This window comes from Stomoxys calcitrans, chromosome 1 (assembly GCF_963082655.1).
Source record: "Stomoxys calcitrans chromosome 1, idStoCalc2.1, whole genome shotgun sequence".
In the NCBI taxonomy this organism is placed as follows: domain Eukaryota; kingdom Metazoa; phylum Arthropoda; class Insecta; order Diptera; family Muscidae; genus Stomoxys; species Stomoxys calcitrans.
In genome coordinates, this window is record NC_081552.1 from 177,603,734 (window position 1) to 177,620,224 (window position 16,491).

Here is a 16,491-nt window from a genome sequence, read left to right on the forward strand (position 1 = left end):
GGACCAGATATTTGTATGTAGCCTACTTATGTATGGCCTACTTATCGATTGTCATTAAACGCACAAAAGCCGTAATTATTACCAAGAATTTACAAAATTTAGAACAGATCCTTTAACACTCGTACGAATACACAGAAACGACACGAAGTGAGTTATTCCTTTATTATCTTCATACCCTAGAATTCTATGCCATGGCAAAATACATTTAAATGAAATTTTTAAAATTGTATGCCATTTTTTAGCTTTTCAAAGGTCACCCACAGCTGAAAGGAGAATCTTTAACGTATTGAATTGCAAGCAACGCAAATGGTTTCATTTGTCCCGGAAACGTCTGTCCGAGAGAAAAATCGCTAGTTTATCACAAAAGCAAAACTATGCTGTGCTGTTGTTGTTCAGCTTAAAAAAAATGCTAATTATTCACACCAATAAAAAAATGCAAATATTTGTACATCAGCAATTTGCACATTGCAATTTAATGCAATGTGTTTTTTTTTTTTTTAATTTTCTCTTGGCCTTTTTCGGTGTAGGCCACCAAGCCACATTTACACACACAAAAAACTTTATATGAGAAAAACGGTAAAACTGGTGTTCAAGGCAAAATCTTTGAGAAAAAACAAACAGAAGGTCAGCGAAAATGTGATTTACAGCGAATTTTTGTAATATGGCGAATCGCTTAGTTTATGGCTATGTAAGAGTTGTTTAAAAAGATTTCTTTTTTACCCATAATAAAAACTTACCAATCGGATTAGTTGAAGGTAATGGTAGTTTTTTGTTTTGCAACAGTACAAACAGTTTTTCTTATTCGTTTAATAGATATCCCTTTTAATCTCCCTTTACACTTAACACAACACTTGGTTAGCTACCCTAACTGGCCCTTAACAAAATTACCTGACTTCCAACAGGATTATGCACAATCCATTACCCTTTTGTACGAGGCTCAAAGCCCTTTTTAAAACACACATAGGTATTGCCTTCGAAAACAAATGTCTACCTGTTAACATATAAAAGCACTTTTCACATTGTCAGATCATTATCAGTATCCTTTGAACTATCAACGAGTGAACAACAGTGTCTAAATCAACTATTGCGCAATGCCTGCCAGGTCTATACAGAAAAAGGATTCCGTCAACTATGCATTGTTTCTGCATCGCGAAGAGCTAAGAAAAAGGCGAGCCTCCGCCTCCAGAGTTTCCCGCACCAAACTCCTACTAACCCACGAACTAATTTCGAAGACCTTGAAGAACATCGACAAGTGTTCACCCATGGATTTGTTGATCCTTGGCCGTGAGACAATTTTCAAAAAGAATCTTTTGCGACAGATGACCCATGAAAGACAACATCAACAAAGCAAATATAGAGGTCAACAGGAACAGCAGCGTCAACTTATGCAGCATGAAAACAGACGTCCTCTCCAAAGGACATCATCTTCTCTGGGCAAACAACAGCATTGGTATAACAACGGACGAAAACGATCTTTGAAATTCTAAGCAATTACAAAATTTTCACAACGGGTTTTATCTTAAAGATATTTTACTCAATTTTAAGTACCTTATTTTGATAAACTAATTATTTTTTTTGGAGCCTTATACAATATATTAAAAATATATAAACAATATACTTAAAATATATCTACATTGTGTTATATTTGATAATATTTTGTAGAGGGTACTGCTTATTAATACCACTCATGTTGGGTTAGGGTTATAGCTTAGTTTGGTTTAGGGTTTTAGATATTTAGCTCAATGTTCAGAAGCTTATTTTAAAAAACCAATTATTTTTTTGGAACCTTCAGTATTAAAAATATAAATTAGTCGGCGAAGTCTGGTGTATCAGTGACAGTTTTTTATAGGGAATGCTTTTCCTTGTGATTTAAAAATCTCCAGCAACACTTATACGTTTAAATACAGGATACAAACAGGCTTCCATTAATTTAAACTTTTTTACACAGAGAAAAATAAAATCGAGTTCAATCACGAAATTAATTGACTCAATTAATTTTCTAATTGAAACTGGTTCAATCACGAAAATGAAATATCGATCAAAATTTTGGAAAAGGTGATTAACAAATTTTTCATGAAAAAAAACTGCATATTCAATTAAAACTAGTAAAAAGGCGTTAAGTTCGGCCGGGCCGAACTTTGGGTACCCACCACCTTGGGTATATATGTAAACCACCTTTCGTCAAAATCCGATAAAAAATTCATACATTATGTCCCATAGCAGCTATATTGAAATATGTTCCGATTTGGACCAACTACCAACAAGTACAACTCATTGTTTAATAAACCGATCTAAACCATATACGACACGGATGTCGAAAAGCCTTACATATGTCACAGTGTAAAATTTCAGTGAAATCAGATTATAAATTAGCCTTTTATGTGGCCAAGACTTTAAACCGAGAAATCTGCACCGCTTTGGAACAAGTTGCTGAAAAATGTCGAAGAGCCTAACACAACTCACTATCCCAAATTTCGGTGAAATCGGTTTATAAATGCGCCTTTTATGTGCCCAAAGCCTTAAATCGAAAGATCGGTCTATATGGCAGCTATATCCAAATCTGGACCAATATAAGCCATAATTAAGAATAATGTTGAAGGGCCTAACACAACTCACTGTCCCAAATTTCGGCGATATCGGACAATAAATGCGACTATTTTGGTCCCAAGACCTAAAATCGAGAGATCGGTCTTTATGGCAGCTACATCCAAATCTGGAACGATCTGTGCCATATTGCAGAAAAATGTTGAAGCTCTTTACTAAAGTAATTGTCCCAAATTTCGGCGACATCGGACAATAAATGCGCCTTTTATTGGCCCAAAACCTTAAATCGATAGATCGTTCTATATGGCATCTATATCTAAATCTGGACCGATCTGGGCCAAATACAGTAAGGATGTCGAAGTGCCTAACACATCTCACTGTCCCATATTTTGACAAAATCGAACAATAAATGCGCTTTTTTTGGGCCCAAGACCTCAAATCGAGAGATCGTTCCATATGGCATCTATATCTAAATCTGGACCAATCTGGGTCAAATTGAAGAAGAATGTCGAGTGGTCTAACACAACTCTTTGTCCCAAATTTCTGCAAAATCGGGTTATATATGTGGCTTTTATGGGCCTAGGACCCTAAAATCGGCGGATTCTTATATATGGGGGCTATATCAAGATATGGTCCGATATAGCCCATCTTCGAACCTACCCTGTTTATGGACAAAAAAAATGAATTTGTGCAAAGTTTCAGCTCAATATCTGTTTTTAAAGACTGTAGCATGATTGCAACAGACAGACGGACGGACATGGCTAGATCGTCTTAGATTTTTACGCTGATCAAGAATATATACTTTATAGGGTCGGAAATGGATATTTCAATGTGTTGCAAACGGAATGACAAAATGAATATACCCCATCCTTTCGTGGTGGGTATAAAAATTGACAAATGCGATCCATGGTTGAGGGTATATAAGAATCGGGCCAGCCGAAGTTTGCACGCTTTTATTTGTTATACCCTCCACCATGGGATGGGGAACTGAAATATTACACAATGAATTCTATGAATTCAATGTTCAGCATTCATTTATGGTCCGAATCAAACTATAATTTGATATAGCTCCATTAGCATAAAGTTCTTATTCATTATTCTCTGTTTGCCTAAAAAGAGATACCGCGCTTAGAACTCGCCAAATATGATCTATGGTGGAGGGTATATAAGATTCGGGCCAGCCGAACTTTGCACGCTTTTATTAGTTATACCCACCACCGAAGGATGGGGGTATATTCATTTTGTCATTCCGTTTGCAACACATCGAAATATCCATTTCCGACCCTATAAAGTATATATATTCTTGATCAGCGTAAAAATCTAAGACGATCTAGACATGTCCGTCCGTCTGTCCGTCTGTCTGTTGAAATCACGCTACAGTCTTCAAAAATAGAGATATTGAGCTGAAACTTTGCACAGATTCTTTTTTTGTCCATAAGCAGGTTAAGTTCGAAGATGGGCTATATCGGACTATATCTTGATTTAGCCCCCATATAGACCGATCCTCCGATTTTGGGTCTTAGGCCCATAAAAGCCACATTTATTATTCGATTTTGCTGAAATTTAGGACAGTGAGTTGTGTTGAGCCCTTCGACATCTTCCGTCATTTTGGCCCAGATCGGTCCAGATTTGGATACAGTTGCCATATAGAGCGATCCTCAGATTTAGGGTCTTAGGCCCAACAAAGCCGCATTTTTTATCCGATTTTGCTGAAATTTGGGTCAGTGAGTTGCCTTAGGCCCTTCGACATCTTTCTTCAATTTGACATTGATCGGTTCCGATTTGGATATAGGTGCCATATAGACCGATCTCTCGATTTAAGGTTTTGGGCCCATAAAAGACGCATTTATTGTCCGATGTCGCCGAAATTTGGGACAGTGAGGTATGTTGGGCTCTTTGATGTTGGTCTTCAATTTGGCTCAGATTTGGATATAGCTGCCATATAGACCGATCTCTCGGTTGAACAATGACTTGTACTTATAAGCATTTGGTCTAAATCGTTTGATATATCTGTATAGCTGCTATGGGGCATAAGGTATGCATTTTTTACTGGATTTTGACGAAAGGTTGTTCACATATATACCCGAGGTGGTGGGTTTCCAAAGTTCGGCCCGGCCGAACTTAACGCCTTTTTACTTGTGTTTATTTTATTTTTTACATTTTCGAAAACTTAATTTGCCTACTCTGGGATTTGATCTACTAACCCTCTGTTTGATAAGCAGATGTGCAATCTCTGGGTACACCGAACCATGATGTCATCAAATGTGTTTGAAATGGACTTGCTTTTTATACCCTCCACCATAAGATGGGGGGTATACTAATTTCGTCATTCTGATTGTAACTACTCGAAATATTCGTCTGAGACCCCATAAAGTATATATATTCTTGATCGTCGTGACATTTTATGTCGATCTAGCCATGTCCGTCCGTCTGTCCGTCCGTCCGTCCGTCTGTCTGTCGAAAGCACGCTAAATTCCGAAGGAGTAAAGCTAGCCGCTTGAAATTTTGCACAAATACTTTTTGTTAGTGTAGGTCGGTTGGTATTGTAAATGGGCCATATCGGTCCATGTTTTGATATAGCTGCCATATAAACCGATCTTGGGTCTTGACTTCTTGAGCCTCTAGAGTGCGCAATTCTTATCCGATTGGGATGAAATTTTGCACGACGTGTTTTGTTATGATATCCAACAACTGTGCCAAGTATGGTTCAAATCGGTCCATAACCTGATATAGCTGCCATATAAACCGATCTTGGGTCTTGACTTCTTGAGCCTCTAGAGTGCGCAATTCTTATCCGATTGGAATGAATTTTTGGCACGTAGTATTTTGTTATGATATCCAACAACTGTGCCAAATATGGTTCAAATCGGTTCATAACCTGATATAGCTGTCATATAAACAGATCTGGGGCTTGACTTCTTGAGCTTCTAGAGGGCTCAATTTCTATCCGATTTGGCTGAAATTTTGCAAGACATTTTTTATTGTTACTTTCAACCACTATGTCAAATAAAGTACAAGTTGGTTCATAACCAGATATAGCTGCCATATAAACCGATCTGGGATCTTGACTTCTTGAGCCTCTAGAGGTCGCAATTATTATCCGATTTGTCTGAAATTTTGTACGACCGATTCTCTCATGACCATTAACATACGTGTTTATTATGGTCTGAATCGGTCTATAGGCCGATACAGCTCCCATATAAATCGATATCTCTATTTTATTTCTTGAGCCCACAAAGGGCGCAATTCTTATTCGAATTGGCTGACATTTTACACAGGTCTCCAACATATAATTTAATTGTGGTCCAAACCGGACCATATCTTGATATCGCTCTAATAGCAGAGCAAATCTTTTCTTATATCCTTTTTTTGCCTAAGAAGAGATGCCGGGAAAAGAACTCGACAAATGCGATCAATGGTGGAGGGTATATAAGATTCGGCCCGGCCGAACTTAGCACGCTTTTACTTGTTGTTTGTATTTTCTTTTGTTTACTTGTGCAAAGGCATGATGAACTCAATGCTAAGAATTGCCATCAGAAAAGTTGCTTTTGAACGAAGTGAAAAGATTCGATACAAAATAGTGGTTGCTTGAGATGGAATTATGGGTCTTATGGAAGGTTTCTAAATGTAGGTCCTTCTCAAGTTTCCCGCTGGGTGCCACATGTCTTGGTTCGATTTGTCCCATTGACAATACCAGGATACCAGCATCATTACTGTACAAAATTTGAAACAGATACCTAAATTCGCTAATACGATAGCATGTTTTTGACAGACGAACACAAACGCACCGACTGATACAATTTGTAATATTTTACTACATAGTAGTTTAATGATGATTTTCTAATTCTAATTTCCTTCTCTTTACAGGTAAAAATTTCATTAATCAAACATTTTTAACAATCCATAGACGGTGATTTCGGTAAGTTTATCCACAAAAAGCTTGTACTGCTTAGCTGACGCGAAATGTGAAAAATTCAAATTCACGACCACATTTTTATATGGGAAAATATTTTTTTATACCCACCACTATACAAATATACTAATTTCATTTGCAACACCTCGAAATATTGATCTTAACTCCATAAAGTATATATATTCTGGAACGACTCGATATTCTGAGTCGATCTATCCATGTCCGTCCGTCCGATAGAAGTAAAACGCATAAAGCCAACGGCTTGAAACTTTGAACAGATATTTCTTTTTAATGTAGGTCGATGGGGATTGCTCATGGGCCATATCGGTTCAGATTTGGATATAGCCCCCACAGAAACCCAACCCCGGATTTGAATTCTTGAGCCCTTAGAACCCTCAATTTTCATCCGATTTGGCTAAAATTTGGAACAATGTCTTCCAACTTCCATGCTAAGTATGATCTGAATCGATTCGTAAACAGATATAGCCCCTATTAAACCGATCCCCGGATTTGACTTCTTCAGCCCTTAAAAACCTAAATGTTAAACTGATTTGGCTCAAATTTGGCCCAAAACCTATCTTATGACTTGTAACATTAGTGCTAAGTTTTATCCGAATCGATTAATATGGTGATATTGGCCCCCCTTAGTATCGATATCCCGATATGTCTTCTTGAGAACAAAGTAATTGAAATACAAACACTGTTAATAAGGGCACATTTTTAGCTGAATCCATGGTGGTGGGTACCCAAGATTCGGCCCGGCCGAACTTAGCACTATTTTATTTCTTTTGGATGACAGAAATGTGAGAGTGTTACCAAAATTTCATTACTTTTGCTCTATAAAAGCAACTTTTGGTCTGACCATTGGTCCGAGTAGGTCAAAAACGCGTTTCAAGCTGTACAAATGTACCGTGCCAGTATTTCAGTCCAATCCGGAACAATGGCTTTCTACAGCGCATCCATACTGATATATTTTTATAGCATCCATACTTGATCGCCGTGACTTTTTAGTTCGACGTGGCCATATCTGTCCACCTGTCAATCCATCCGTATGCTTTCTGTCTGTAGGAAGCATGCTAACTTTCGAAGGAGTAAAGTTACGCGCTTGCGATATTGCACAAACACTTTCTATTAGTGTAGATCGGTTGGGATTGTAAGTAAGCCATATCGGTTCATGTTTTGATATAGCTTCCATATAAACCGATCTCCCAAATATTCTTCATGAGACTCTAGAGAGCGCAGTTGTTATCGAAATTTTGTAGTATGACGTTTTGTACGACATTTGAAAGATGTGCCAACTAAATGCGAACCCCATTGCACATACACTAATTTAGTCGATTTTTGTCCGCTCCTTGCAGCATATCAATCGGTATGTTGGCCCTGGCGTCCAGGGATTTGGATATCATATAAACCCATAAAAAGAAATAGCTCGGACTTAAATCGGGGGACCGTGCAGGCCATTGGAGATCGCCTCTGAGAGAGATGAGGGGGTCAGGGAAATATAGTCGCAACAAGAAAATGAATGATTTGCTTGTTGACCCAGCAGGAAATTGGGGATCTCAAAGTCGACTTTCAACTAATGGATTAGTCGACTTTAGGTGTAAAAAAGTTGCAAAGTCGAAGTCGACTTTCAATAATTAAAAAGTCGAATAATCGATTCTGAAGTCGAATAGTCGGAAAGAAATCTGGCCAGAGCTACAAGTTCCGCTTTGCTTATTTTGCTGCTAAATAGTTAAAAAAGATTTGTTTTCAAATTATATATATATATATAAATATAAATATATATATATAAATATATATATATATATGTATGTGTACTGAGACTTTTGGGGACACTTTTCCTATCTACCGGTACTTTTGAGAACATTTTGGCTTTTTGGGGACAGTCCTCAAAAGTTTTGTCATGTACCGTGACTTTCGGGGACACTGGACTTTCGAGGACATTTTAAAAAAAAATTTGTTTATTGGTTCGTTTGAAAGCTCTATTATTATTAATTATAAAATTATTATTTTTTTTCATATGTACACGCTATTTCCATCCTTTTTTTCCATTTTAAAATTATTTTTCTCAACCCAGGGTTGCCATCCTCGTTACTAATTATCACGGGTACAACGCCGTTGAACTACAAACATTTCATGTGGCTTTGTACTCAAGTGTCCTCATAATACCCGATACATTGCAAGGAAAAATGTCCCCGATTGTAACGGAGTACATATATATAAATATGTATTCATAAATATTAATTGCGACATGGACGACAATGTTCTACTCATTTACTTAGTGGTCGATTTTAGAGGAAACGATTATGGTTATAAAGACACAGCTAATTAAACATATTAACATTTCTATTTGTGTTTAAAATGTCAAAAAATACATTCTTGAAAGGATAGACAAATAGAACACTATAAGTGTGTTCGCGTACTTTTCAATATTGGTAGGTCACTATAGGTCAGTTCGCGTATTGTTTCAGTAATATTTGCAGAAGAATGAATGCGACCTGTACCTTGATTACAAGAAAACATGGACAAACAGACAAACGCACATAGTTAAATCGAATCAGGAAGTAGTTCAAGCCAATCGGTATGCTTAATGGTATTTTTTTAGCTTTGCAAATAAAAGCACTAAGTTATAATACTCTGTTCCACGGTTGTGGTGTGGGGCTTAAATATTTTAATATGTATACTTAAAATTGCTTTGTCATGGATATTATTTAAGAATCCCTTACTTAACTAAATTGTGTTGTGGAAAAAATTTTGGTTTTTAGGTGGGTATTAACTTCGTTCACCAGGGAAATTTTTCACAAAACGTTGTTTCACTATTTGTTGAACCTCAATGAAGTCTACTCTCATTTTTGATCTCATATGAAAACACCGTCAAACATATGATCCACCACCAAAATTTACTTTGCTAAACTGTATTGTTTGTGTAGTTATATTATAAAAAATAAAAATGTAAGAGCTATATTTGCCAACAACAACTGTTTATTGAAACGACAATGATCGAAAAAGCGACTAAAACTCTTTTGTTATCATGTTGTCCCAAGTTGAAAAACGCTTCGTCCACGCTTTTAGAGAAAGCTAGTTTTTCACTCAATAAAGAACTTAGTAGCACAAATGAAAATGTTTTCACAGATTTTTTTCACTATTTTTTTTTATATGGAGTTTCACTGTGAAAACTGAAGTTAATACGCACCTTTAGAAAAAAATTCCTACTAAAACATACACAAATGTCGAAGCGATTTCAATTTTTTTAATTGCAAATCACTTTTTAGTAGTCTTTTCATTTTTCACTGCAATTTTTGCTTGTATTTTCACAGTTTCTTTTGGGAACTTCTCGATTTCAACCCCCTTTTTATATATTTCTAATTTGACAAAGAAGTTTCATTGTCTTTTCTCAATATCCAAAATCCCATCAGTTTCTTTTCGTCTATAGGGGGCTATACCGAAATCTGCACCGATCTGGGTCAAATTAGGCTAGGATTTTGAGTGGCCTTATATACAGTTATGTGCAAAAAAATAGGGACAACAGATAGACGGACAAATAAAGGATTCCAAAGCGAGTAAAACGACAGCTAAATCGATTCTTTATAGAATTTTTTTAATGCACCGCCATTGCAAAAACGATTTTTGTTACGAAAATGTCAAACATGTACTGATATTTAACAAGAAAGCTCTATTGCTACAAGCAGTCCAATTTTTAGTTGTGCAAAATAATAGGAACACTTCGGGTTTTAAAACAAAAATCACAAAACTAGAAAAAAGGAAGGCAAGTTTTGAGTTACAAGTGCAGCCAAATTGTGTTCTAACAGCGTTGTTGTAACTTAACAATCTCTTGTGCTTAATAAAGGCTTGGACCATCCTGGGCATAGAGTCGGTTCAGTTCAGGCGAACCGAAACTGATATAATTAACTGCAAATGCAAATTTTGCCCATGAACACTCCATTGAGGAACAGGGGCAAACTTCTCACATATCAATGAGTGCAGTCTGATTCAAGTTTAAGCTCAATGATAAGGGACCTCCTTTTTATAGCCGAGTCCGAACGGCGTGCCGCAGTGCGACACCTCTTTTGGTGAGAAGTTTTTCATGGCTAAGTACCTCACAAATGTCGCCAGCATTAGGAGGGGATAACCACCGCTGAAAATTTTATGATGGTCACGCCAGGATTCGAACCCGGGCGTTCAGCGTCATAGGCGGACATGCTTACCTCTGCGCTACGGTGGCCTCCAATAATTAACTACGGAGCTAAAATGGTTAACCAAAATTCATGGGAATTGAAATGAAGTATTCCCCTTATATGAGTTTTAATGATATACCAAACATTTTCAATCGAATTTAGATTCGGAGACTTTGGGGGCCACCACAGAACAGACATTTTATTGCTTCTATACCTAGGTTGTCTATAGTAAGAAGTGTGCTTAAGGCTCTTATCCGGTTGGAAAATTTATCCGACTTGCCTACAGTCTTCAAATAATCCAAGGACACAATTCTGTAAATTTTCAAAATAATTTGTAGATATAACGATATCCTATATACAATACAAGAGGTCCACTTTATTGTATAGAAACATTCCCCTAACCACGATAATTCTACCGAGATGTTTGATAGTTTAAACGGTGTACTTGGGGTTTGCAGAGGCTTGAGCCGGTCTCATTACATGATATTATCCCCTATTTAGGCTATTCAAAATAATTTTTATTTATCAACCAAAAAATATTGCGCCATCCTTTTTGTGGCGAGTTGAAAATATCATATTTGATATATCCGATATATCAACCTTTGTTGAGTAATCTATTTTGACAACATAGGCGTCATTTTTATTCATAAACTTTTAAGAAATTAGAGTTTTTCGAAGAATTTAAGTAACAACTTTTACATTTACCAAAGTTTTTTTTTTTTTTGTTTAGACGATGTAAACAGTTTTTTGTTCTAAAAGTTCAACATTCCGCCTCATAATTTTCGGTTTCTTGACGCAAGTTTCTAATTTGAGGATCCATTTCACAGCATTTTCCACAAGAATTTGCGAAACCGTATGCAATTCTGCAACTTTATGGTTGTAATTTATCAAGTTTAGTAACTTTTGAATATTTTTTCTTGTAACTACGTTACAGTACCTCGTTCTGCCTATATTTGCCTAGGGTCTTCTTTATGGTCTTCAGCCCATAAAAGCCGCAATTTTTGTCCGATTTCGCTGAAATTTGAAGCAATGAGTTGTACTAAGAACTTTGGCATCCGGTCTGAATATGGTGCATATCGGTCTATATTTACATATAGCTGCCATATAGACCGATCTGCCGATTTTGGGTCTAAAGCCCATAACAGGCGCATTTATTGTCTGATTTCACTGAAATTTGAAACAGTAACGTTTAGCCTTTGGATATTCAGTTTTAGTTTGGCTCAGATCGGTCAGGATTTGGGTATAGCTGTCATCTAGACCGATCTCCCGATTTACTGCTGATTTAAGGTCTTGGGCCCATAAAAGGCGCAATTATTGTCCGATTTCGCTGAAATTTGAAACAGTGAGTTGTGTTAAGTCAGTTGATATCCTTGTTTAATTTGGCTTAGATCGGTCCAGATTTGGATATAGCTGCCATATAGACCGATCTTCCGATTTAAGGTCTTGGGCCCATAAAAAGCGCATTTATTGTTCGATTTTACTGAAAATCTGGACAGTGAGTAGTCTTAGGCCATTTAGTATCTGTTTTTAATTTGGCTCAGATCGGTCTAGATTTGGATATAGCTGCCTTATAGACCGATCTCTCGATTTAAGATCCTGGACCCATAATAGGCGCATTCATAGTCCGATTTCGCTGAAATTTGAAACAACAAGTTGTGTTAGGTATCATGACATCATTGTGCAATTTGGCATAGATCGGTCTGGATTTGGATATAGCTGCCAAATGATCGATGTTGTTGTTGTAGTAGCCACATTTGCATGTGGAGATGGGTGGCGATCCTCGTCAAGCTCTTTCAAGATGAGCAAGCTCGTTCCGGTCCAAAGGACCAATCGCCGCGGGAACACAAATAGATCGATCTCTCAGTTTGAGGTCTTGGCCCCATAAAAGGCGCATTTATTGTTCGATTTCGCTGAAATTTAGTTTAATTTAATTAATTTAAATTTAATTTTAGCCTTTCGACATCCTTTTATCGGTCCATATTTGGATTTTGCTTCCAAAAAGACCCATTTTGTTCTAAAAATGTCCGTGTCAAATTTGGTCCAAATCGGACCATATTTCGAAATAGCTGCGATGAGTGCATGAATTATGAATTTTTCACCGGACTATTACGAAAGGTTGTTTAGTTATATACTCGAGGTGGTGGGTATCCAAAGTTCGGCCCGGCCGAACTTAATGCGTTTTCTCATTGTTTTGTGTTCTTTCTCAAATCTCAAGCAAATAGCCATTGAGCTTGTTCTACAGGTGTCATTGTATAACATAAGATTAATAACCATAACAGCAGTGAACACAAACATCAATTTATAAAATGTTTATTTTGAAGTTTACATTTTTGTAAGGCGAATTCAAAAACTAATTGACATAAAATTTTATCAGCTGGGTTGATGAGACCATCTGATAAATACACCTAGGATGATTCTAAATGTTTATTTCGATATCGACTTTCGCCTAATCGATTAGTTGACTTTGTGTAAAAAAATCGAAGTTCACTATCACTGATTAAAAAGTGGAATAATCGATTTATAGGTCGATTTGGTCTCATAACAATGTACCCCAATTTTTTGCCAAAATTATATCGCTAATGGGAGCTTTAACAGTTTTTGGACAAACTCAATGGCAAAACAGAATGAAGACCGAAACAGAATGAGCGCAATGAGTATTATTTTGAGTGTCGCGTTGCAAAAATGCAACGCTGCAAAAAAATTTCAAAAAATCTACTCACAAAAGTTGAACAATTTTTAACATTGACGACTACAAACACTACTTCACGTGTGCCAGCAATAAATGATGACCATTTTCAAGCGCCAAATTTTAAAAAATTTTAACTTTACCCCGTGACTGTGGTCTAGGTGTAAATCCGTGTAGACAGAAGTAGTTCTTTTCAGCTGGAGATACAAATTGTCCGCGTGTCAAGGCAAAGCGTGCCTCCTAGAAGCTTTTCTGCGAACAGATCGATAACGTTAATGATGCCTTCAAAATGAAAAAGTTTATTTCAAGAACCTATGTCTATACTGAAACGTTGGTAGACGACATGGAAGTGAGAGCAGAGACAGCGGAGTATATTTTGAGGCTTTTGGTGAAAACCCATTTTCCACAGTATACTGAGAGTGATCGAAGGATCATCATCACAAAATTTATGGTAAAGAAATCCCTGAGGAGCTTTAAACCATTTAAATCACCCGGACCTGATGGAATATTTGCGGTGTTAATACAGAAGGAGGCTGACTATCTGGCGCCTCATCTGGCCAATATTTTCACAGTGTGCCTAAAGGTACGTTCAGATTGATCAAATATTTGATCCATCTTGCATCTTGTTTTGTTATTTATGCCCAAAATATGTCAAATTCGATAATTCTTGCTTTTGCATTTATATTAAAGTACGTTTACCATGGTCACTAAATCCGGATTTAAGGCTCTCATCAGCTGATTTTATTAAGGGAAAACAGGTGATCGAGCCACTAAATCCGGATTTAGTGGCCAATGTAAACGTGCTTTTAGACACATTTATTTAACACATTTTGTTTGTTCAAAAACGAATCAAATAGCGTTAAGGTACGTTCAAATTTATCAAATATTTGATCCATCTTGTTTTGTTATTTATGGCCAAAATATGTCAAATTCGAAAATTCTTGATTTTGCATTGATATTAGACACATTTATTTGACACATATTGTTTGTTCAAAAACAAATCAAATAGCGTTACCATTAAATACAAAAATGCTTTTAAAAGTACGTTTACATTGGCCACTAAATCCGGATTTAAGGGAAAACAGGTGATCGAGCCATTAAATCCGGATTTAGTGTCCTATGTAAACGTGCTTTTATATATAAACAAAATTAGATTACACATATATCTTGAGCTAAAATATCGTCTTGTTTTGTTTCTAAGTTAAATACTTTGCGTATCTGGGTCGATTCGATGCCAAGTATTGTCAAAAATTCAAAAAAAAAATTTATGTCGGCTGATAGCTTAAGCCGCTTTTACACGGAATGTAAATGTCTTATGACCTGTCACTTTTTGTACTCACATGTAATTGAAAATGTCTGTTAAAATTTGTGAATTTACATATGATTCATAATTTTTGCTATCACACATGCATTTTATGTCCGTATGACATAACCTAAAAATTTGATCACAAGCTGATTTTTTTATGCGTAAAAATTGTTAAAGTTGTGGAAAAGCTGGTTAATTTATAAAATTGCGAAAACAATTTAATTTTGAGTTACTTTCATTCGACTGATATCAAAAACCGCTGATTTCTTTATGTTTTTGTCAGAAGGAATAGGGGGCGCTCTAATCGAAAGAAATTACATGGGCTATTTTGAAAAGTGATTCTCGTATATTAGTTTTGTTTGTATCACACGGCATGTACAACTCTGCATGTGCTAAATTTGACATGTAAGACAAATACATGCCGTCTAAATGAGCCTTTAGCTTAACCTTATTCAGTGAACCCTGGCATTGAGGATGTCAACTTGTTCTCTTTGTAAATTAATTCTTTGTTTAGATTTTCTCCTATTTTTGTCATTTTCATTCGGCACGTATGACATCCTTAATGATGTTAATGGGGCCTATCCACTTTATGTTTTCGAAAATGACCTAACCTTCTATTGGTGAATCCTGCCCCTGTCCTATGGTGATGGGTTTAAAAACAACAAGTGTGAAGGGTTCAGATGTTTTCCAAAGCAAAGCGAGTTAATGCAGATACTGCATGGCAGTAAATCGAAACAATTGGAAAGTTTAAACTCAAGCAAATTAAAGCCCCAATTAGACGAGCCGACAAGTCATACGACATGCCACTTTCTGTAATCATAAGACTTGTCTTATGTAAGTCAAATACGAATAGAGCGCTCTCTAATCGCCATGTATTGTCGTATGTATTGCACTTTTTTTTATAGACATGTGTCTACATGTATGTTCGATGAAATAGAAGCTCGATTTAATCGAAAAAGTTGCATATTTATTCCAAAATCCATTTGTCATATTAAATTTTTCTTACGTATCACACGATGTGTACAATTTTCAGCGTGGCTATTTTTGAAATTACATATGACTTGTCGGCTCGTCAATGGAGGCTTTAGTTAAAAGTTTTTAAAATACCTACTCTAAACAAAAAAACTTTTACACTCGTATTCACAAAACTTAAAACAGCTTTATAATGGGTTTATTTGACAGTTCTATAAAGGAAATCTGTCAAATAAGCAGAGTTTAACACTATTTTAAGTTTTGTGAATATGGGCATTAGTTGTGAACTTCCCTTCATAATTTGTTGAAATTGACAGGGTTGCGTTTTTAAAGCAAAATTTTGATCTTTGCCATTGTTGCATTCGGGAATGCATTGAAATCATTGCTTCAACAAACTTCACTTGTTTCCGCTATTTTTAATGCGGTTTAAAATTTGGGTACCTTTTAATCCGGTATATGAGTTTCGGTACTTTGTACTTTGAATCATTTGGTTTCAAATATTATGGGTCGTTTTACATAATGGCTGTGCATTATTTAAGTATGTACTATATGGTGCATTGCAATGAAATATGTATGAAAATGACATCAATCCAGATTGGCAACTAATGCTAAAGCAGAGTATTTTATTCAGCTTTCGGATTCGTTGTGAAAAAACAAAATTTTTTGTTTAACATAATTACTTAAGATGCCTTTAGACGAGCAGACATGTCATAGGTTATTTCAAAAATAGCTACTCTGAATGTTGTACACATGATATAATCACCAGGTAGCGTACCGTAAACAGCTGAGTACAATTTTTTTCTCGCGAAGTACACAATCTATCAACGAGTGTGTGTGTGTGTGTATTATAGTTAAGAACCATAGCACAAACAAACAATGAAAAATGGAGCGAACT

At 36.2% G+C, this 16,491-nt stretch overlaps 1 protein-coding gene across 1 annotated transcript; it reads left to right on the top strand.

The window, feature by feature from the left end:
• The first annotated feature begins 1,091 nt into the window (after positions 1–1,091).
• On the top strand, positions 1,092–1,572 carry LOC106093311 (uncharacterized). Its single transcript, XM_013260363.2, has one exon. The coding sequence runs from the start codon at positions 1,092–1,094 to the stop codon at positions 1,485–1,487; it is 396 nt and encodes a 131-aa protein (XP_013115817.2). The 3' UTR covers positions 1,488–1,572.
• Positions 1,573–16,491: the final 14,919 nt, after the last annotated feature.

Excerpts from the sequence above, each read along its gene's own strand:
- LOC106093311 (XM_013260363.2), top strand. The coding sequence starts at position 1,092 with ATGCCTGCCAGGTCTATACAGAAAAAGGATTCCGTCAACTATGCATTG.